This window comes from Mizuhopecten yessoensis, unplaced genomic scaffold (genome assembly GCF_002113885.1).
Source record: "Mizuhopecten yessoensis strain PY_sf001 unplaced genomic scaffold, ASM211388v2 scaffold10237, whole genome shotgun sequence".
Taxonomy (NCBI): Eukaryota; Metazoa; Mollusca; class Bivalvia; order Pectinida; family Pectinidae; genus Mizuhopecten; species Mizuhopecten yessoensis.
Window position 1 is genome coordinate 26963 of NW_018408446.1, and position 7056 is coordinate 34018.

Sequence of the window (7056 nt, forward strand, 5' to 3'; positions counted from 1 at the left end):
AACAAACGTGATTCCTATTATAAACGTGATCCCTATTACAAACTTGATCCCTATTACNATACTGATTATGCAACATTACACTTTTGATAGAGACCAGAGAAATATTTCCGCCTAACCTTTTACAGGTAGACGATAAATCATGTATACCGTTCACAACCAGAGCGAGCGTTATTTGAATAGAATCAAAGATAAGGTCATATCATTTATTTTTACATTATTAGTCTGACCATTACATTAGATGCTTGACCGGTGATAACCTGACAACCCTAAAATGTTGGCAAACCACTAGGCAAGGGTCTTCTTATAGCGTATTATGGACATATACATTTGACATACCTGCAGCTTTTTGTATACTATGCAATAGAATGTGTGTTGATGCGTGTTGTGTTGTATGTGCTTGCGTATCGGGACCTTTTTAGACAAGTAACCCCTGTCTCTGTTGTGTAGCACCGGACGCAATGTCGAAACCGGAAGGACCTAAACTTGGGTTTCCCTAATTCCACGTAGGAGGAAATATTCTTGTAATTGTTCGAAGACATGTTGACAGCATGACCTAAGGCGTTGGGAAGGAGGTAAGTATCAGATTGACAGTATTTAAAGATTGCTGTCTAAAGTGGCTATAGAAAGACTCGCTGTATGTTATAATTTGTAGGAAATGTTTGATTGTGATTGGACATACGCCTACTGAATAGTTGATTAAGCTTGAGTGAAATGTTATTAATATATGATATTTAATACTTTCCCAATGAATGTCAAATATATTTAAAACGTTTATTTATTTTTAGATATTTAAGGTAACGCATTTTTTTTTTACAACAAGCCATATAACCAACTGCGTGAATATAACCAATACAGTATGTCATAAATATGAAATGTTTCCTATATCAGTTTAATTGATTCAATTAGCGTTTCAAATAGCATATGCCTGAAGAATCCTTATGTGTAGGTGGCGCTATTATTTTATCGATGGTTTCTATGGAGATAATGATATATGACTCATTAAATAAAGTTCCTTCCTCCTTCAATCTGCAATTGTTATAAAATTGTTACTGCTGTATATATGATAGCCGATAGCAGCCATCATACATTTCGATATGTTATTTTTTCGGTCACTTTTGTAATCAATATCGTACCATGCGAAACCTTATTTGTGTTATACGCTTTATTTATGTAATACGATTTTGAAAATTTATAATCAACAGTGTTCCATGGTAAATGTTTTCGTGATCCCTATTATATACGTGATCTCTATTATAAACGTAATCCCTGTTATAAACGTGATCCCTATTACAAACGTGATCCTTGTTATAAACGTGATCCCTATTATAAACGTGATCCCTATTATAAACATGATCCCTATTACAAACGTGATCCCTATTTTAAAACGTGATCCCTATTATAAACGTGATCCCTATTATATACGTGATCCCTATTATATTCGTGATCCCTGTAATAAACGTAATCCCTATTATAAACGTGATCCCTATTATTAATGTGATCCCTATTATATACGTGATCCATATTATATACGTGATCCCTTTTATATACGTGATCCCTATTATATACGTGATCCCTGTTATATTCGTGATCCCTATTATATACGTGATCCCTATTATAAACGTGATCCCTATTATATACGTGATCCCTATTATATTCGTGATCCCTGTAATAAACGTAATCCCTATTATAAACGTGATCCCTATTATTAATGTGATCCCTATTATATACGTGATCCATATTATATACGTGATCCCTTTTATATACGTGATCCCTATTATATACGTGATCCCTGTTATAAACGTTATTCCTATTATAAACGTGATTCCTATTATATACGTGATCCCTATTATAAACGTGATCCCTATTATATACGTGTTCCTAATTATATACGTGATCCCTATTATATACGTGATCCCTATTATAAACGTGATCCCTATTTAATACGTGATCCCTATTATATACGTGATCCCTATTATATACGTGATCCCTATTATTTACGTGATCCCTATTATATACGTGATCCCTATTATATTAGTGATCCCTATTATTAACGTGATCCTCATTATATACGTGAACCCTATTATAAACGTGATCCCTATTATATACGTGATCCCTATTATACACGTGATCCCTATTATATACGTGATCCATGTTATATACGTGATCCCTATTATACACGTGATCCCTATTATATACGTGATCCCTATTATATACGTGATCCCTATTATTAACGTGATCCCTATTATAAACGTGATCCCTATTATATACGTGATCCCTATTATTTACGTGATCCCTATTATATACGTGATCCCTATTATATTAGTGATCCCTATTATTAACGTGATCCTCATTATATACGTGAACCCTATTATAAACGTGATCCCTATTATATACGTGATCCCTATTATACACGTGATCCCTATTATATACGTGATCCATGTTATATACGTGATCCCTATTATACACGTGATCCCTATTATATACGTGATCCCTATTATATACGTGATCCCTATTATTAACGTGATCCCTATTATAAACGTGATCCCTATTATATACGTGATCCCTATTATTTACGTGATCCCTATTATATACGTGATCCCTATTATATTAGTGATCCCTATTATTAACGTGATCCTCATTATATACGTGAACCCTATTATAAACGTGATCCCTATTATATACGTGATCCCTATTATACACGTGATCCCTATTATATACGTGATCCATGTTATATACGTGATCCCTATTATACACGTGATCCCTATTATATACGTGATCCCTATTATATACGTGATCCCTATTATTAACGTGATCCCTATTATAAACGTGATCCCTATTATACACGTGATCCCTATTATATACGTGATCCCTATTATATACGTGATCCCTATTGTATACATAATCCCTATTATATACGTGATCCCTATTATATACGTGATCCTTATTATATACGTGATCCCTATTATAAACGTGATCCCTATTATAAACGTGATCCCTATTACAAACGTGATTCCTATTATAAACGTGATCTCTATTATATACGTGTTCCCTATTATATTCGTGATCCCTATTATATACGTGATCCTTGTAATATTCGTGATCCCTGTTATATACGTGATCCCTATTATAAATGTGATCCCTATTATATACGTGACCCCTATTATAAACGTGATCCCTATTATACACGTGATCCCTTTTATATACGTGATCCCTATTATATACGTAATCCCTATAATATACGTGATCCCTATTATATACGTAATCCCTATTATATACGTGATCCCTATTATCAACGTGATCCCTATTATATACGTGAACCCTATTATATACGTGATCACTATTATATACGTGACCCCTGTTATTAACGTGATCCCTGTTATAAAAATGATCCCTATTATATACGTGATCCCTATTATCAACGTGATCCCTATTATATACGTGAACCCTATTATATACGTGATCACTATTATATACGTGATCCCTGTTATTAACGTGATCCCTGTTATAAACATGATCCCTATTATATACGTGATCCCTATTATAAACGTGATCTCTATTATATACGTGTTCCCTATTATATTCGTGATCCCTATTATATACGTGATCCTTATTATATACGTGATCCCTGTTATAAACTTGATCCCTATTACAAACGTGATCCCTGTTATAAACGTGATCCCTGTTATAAACGTGATCCCTATTATATAACGTGATCCCTATTATATTCGAAATCCCTATTATAAACGTGAGCCCTATTATATACGTGATCCCTATTATAAACGAGATCCCTATTATATACGTGATCCCTATTATAAACGTGATCTCTATTATATACGTGATCACTATCATACACGTGATCCCTATTATATCCGTGATCACTATTATATACGTGATCACTATCATAAACGTGATCCCTATTATATACGTGATCCCTATTATATATGTGATCACTATTATAAACGTGATCCCTATTTTATACGTGATCCCTGTTATTAACGTGATCCCTGTTATATTCGTGATCCCTATTATATACGTGATCCCTGTTATTTACGTGATCCCTATTATATACGTGATCCCTATACTATTATAAACAAGAACGTACTATTCTACTGAATACGGAAGAACATATGTCTTAAATGTACGATGATTTTTTGGGGTACATCTATATCAATTTAATTTCTAACCAAATGTTGGTAACAATGTTACCAGACTGACTAACAGTTAAGTTGTCTTTCACTTAATGTAGAGATACACTCAAGTACATTTACACATCGAATCTAACTCATACTCGTGAACGCTCTGTAGTTGACCCTCGCAGTATAAACAAAAGAATATAGAGTATGTTTAAAAGAAAAAGAAATATCAATTTAGAATTTGACAGATAGCTAAAACATATTTATTCAAAGTTTGTTTAAATGTTCGTGTACATGCATATACGATGAAGAACGCTTACATAAGTGATACCTGAATACATTATAAGTTTGTAGGTCAGACATTGTAAGGACAGCGTTTAATATATCGTCAATATACTTAAGCAGGTGACTTTTAAAACATGTCTTTTTCTTTTATTTCTACATGTAGATTGGTACACAGATCCGGCGACATTGTGCTGTACACCAAATTGTCCAGAATAATCTCTCTCTGGTATAGTTTGTGTGGCCGCGTGCATGTTTACAAGCCACCATGGAGGAGAGTGAACCGCTTATAAGTGAACCCTCTATCAGACGCAGACCACGTCATTTATATATTGCCGTAACTCTTCTGTTGCTATCCCTTGCAATGGAACTTTACGGACTGTTCATGACACAGTACGTCTACAAAAGTACAGCGGATAGACTATTTCCTAACTCTTTCACGTTTAACAACAGACACATATCTGTGTGCAGTGAAAACAAGACGTCGGAGAGTTATCGAGAGAGGACGGCCGTACAGCAGACGACAGCCAAGTGGGACATGTACAAGTCTTTAGCGGAGGCGGTACCAGCCGTCCTCACGAACAGTGTCCTTGGCTCGTTTAGTGACAGGTATGGACGAAGAAAAGCCCTGGCAGCTAACCTTACTCTTACCTTACTCGGTATTGCACTCACAACTATTGGGGTGTTATGTTCATTTAATATCTACCTCTTTGTACTTTTTGCTGCCATAAACAACATGGCCGGAGGGATTTATGGCGCGTTGTCTATTGGATTTGCATATGTTTCGGATATATCTGAAGCAGGAAAGCCCAGGGGATTGCTAATCACCTGGTTGGAGGCATCTATTGGACTTGGAATGACTGTGTCAGGACTGGTCTCTGGATATATCATTGAGCAGTTTGGCTACTTCTATACCAGTCTTTCTGCATGTGTAATATTGCTTGTTGCAGTACTTGTGGTGGTGTTTCTTTTGCCTGAATCTCTACCCAACATCACGAACTACACCAGAAACACCACAATACAATCATACACAGACAATAGTACCACCGCTAGTACCAACAGTACTTATGCTGGTGACAGTACCAACAGCACCGATACGGCCGCTAGCAACAACCGCACAAATACCGTTGACAGAAGAACAAACCGTGGAGCGATATATATATGTGAAGCGGCAAAGGCAGCATTTGAGTTCTACTTCCGGCCCTCCAATCAAAGATTCGCATACATCATGTGTGGCGTCATATTTGTATTGGCGTGTTTTTCAAAACTGGGAAAGAGTAGAATTGAGATCTTGTATGCACTTAACACTCCTTTTTGTTGGTCTCCAGTTAAGATAGGACATTTTACCTCGCTTACAGTCGCCTCTACTATGTTTGTCGGTATAGCAGCCATCAAACTACTGCAACGGTTCTTTGCAGAAGAAGTCATCGCCATTTTTAGCGCAATTTCTAATGCTACATCCTGTATTTTAGAGGCGTTTGCATTCAACGATCTGACTATGTTTCTAGGTAAAGGATGATATATATTACTTTATTAAACTTTTTCACGCTTTTTTACCCACAAAAGCGCAACTCACACTGATGCATTTTTTGTCTCTTGCAGTACCATTATTTGCTGTGCTGAGTGTACTTGCAATTCCCATGATGAGAGCTATCCTGTCAAAAATGACGCCCCCTCACAAACAAGGTACATACCCGGAACAGCATTGGTATGACGACATATTAGTTCTATATTACATTTAAAAGTGTACACAACGAAAAAAGAAAAATATGTTATGCTAGAACAATAAAGGATTTTGTAATCTGATAATTCATTTTATATTAACTAGGTTCGCAATCACAATTATGATATCGCTTTCAGTTTAGATATTCTACACCACCAGGTGCTTTGTTTGCGGGAATCGCTGTGATGGAGATATGTGTCAGTGTGATAGCCAATGTCGGCCTGAAGATCATCTACATACACACCATTCAGTCGTTCCGAGGAACGGTATTCCTTGTGTACGCTGCGTTCTCTGTACTCTCCATAGGCCTCTTGATGTGAGTATTACAAAGTCTGTCATACCTTTCCCATCGTAGCTGCAAAAATGTCCTATGCCACGTGGATACCAGTTTCTTACATGGTCAATTAACCAAGAACACATTTAAATGTTATAAGCCATTACACATTAAATAATGACATGATGTGCTTGTTTCTGTAGAGTTTCCCGCTATACAGTCAGACGGTAGGAGGAGGGCCTGGCGAATACTGGTTCAATCCTGAAGAAGACACTATGCAGAGGAGGAGTGGTCTATACCCCTTAACTGTGTCTCTTAGAACGGGCATTACGAGTATGAAAATATCTCTTGTGCTTGTTGGGATGTAAACAATGTATTACCTATATAATAAATGACTCGCGAGATGATCTGTATAAATTAATCAAAGACAACGTGGATCTGACTTGGAGTCATAACAAATATCATCCAGATACAATGTATTTAAATAACTCATATAAAACCAACGATAGAGTAACTGTTGGTTGATAAAATGTATAATAGGACGATTTTACGTGAAGTGTACATTCAATATAAAATATATTTTCGTTGGTTGTTCAATCGGTTCGTTTGACCCCTGACGACGTTCATGTGTACTATCCATGTTG

At 36.0% G+C, this 7056-nt stretch overlaps 1 protein-coding gene across 1 annotated transcript in view; it reads left to right on the forward strand.

Moving 5' to 3' along the window:
- Positions 1–6733, forward strand: part of LOC110459852 (solute carrier family 46 member 3-like) — an 8645-nt gene extending 1912 nt beyond the window's left edge. Inside the window, exons 2-6 of the mRNA XM_021512311.1 lie at positions 448–572; positions 4582–5923; positions 6018–6101; positions 6298–6454; positions 6616–6733. Of these exons, the coding sequence (XP_021367986.1) occupies positions 4684–5923; positions 6018–6101; positions 6298–6454; positions 6616–6643 (1509 nt within the window). The 5' untranslated portion in view covers positions 448–572; positions 4582–4683 and the 3' untranslated portion in view covers positions 6644–6733. The remainder of the gene's footprint in view (positions 1–447; positions 573–4581; positions 5924–6017; positions 6102–6297; positions 6455–6615) is intronic.
- Positions 6734–7056: the final 323 nt, after the last annotated feature.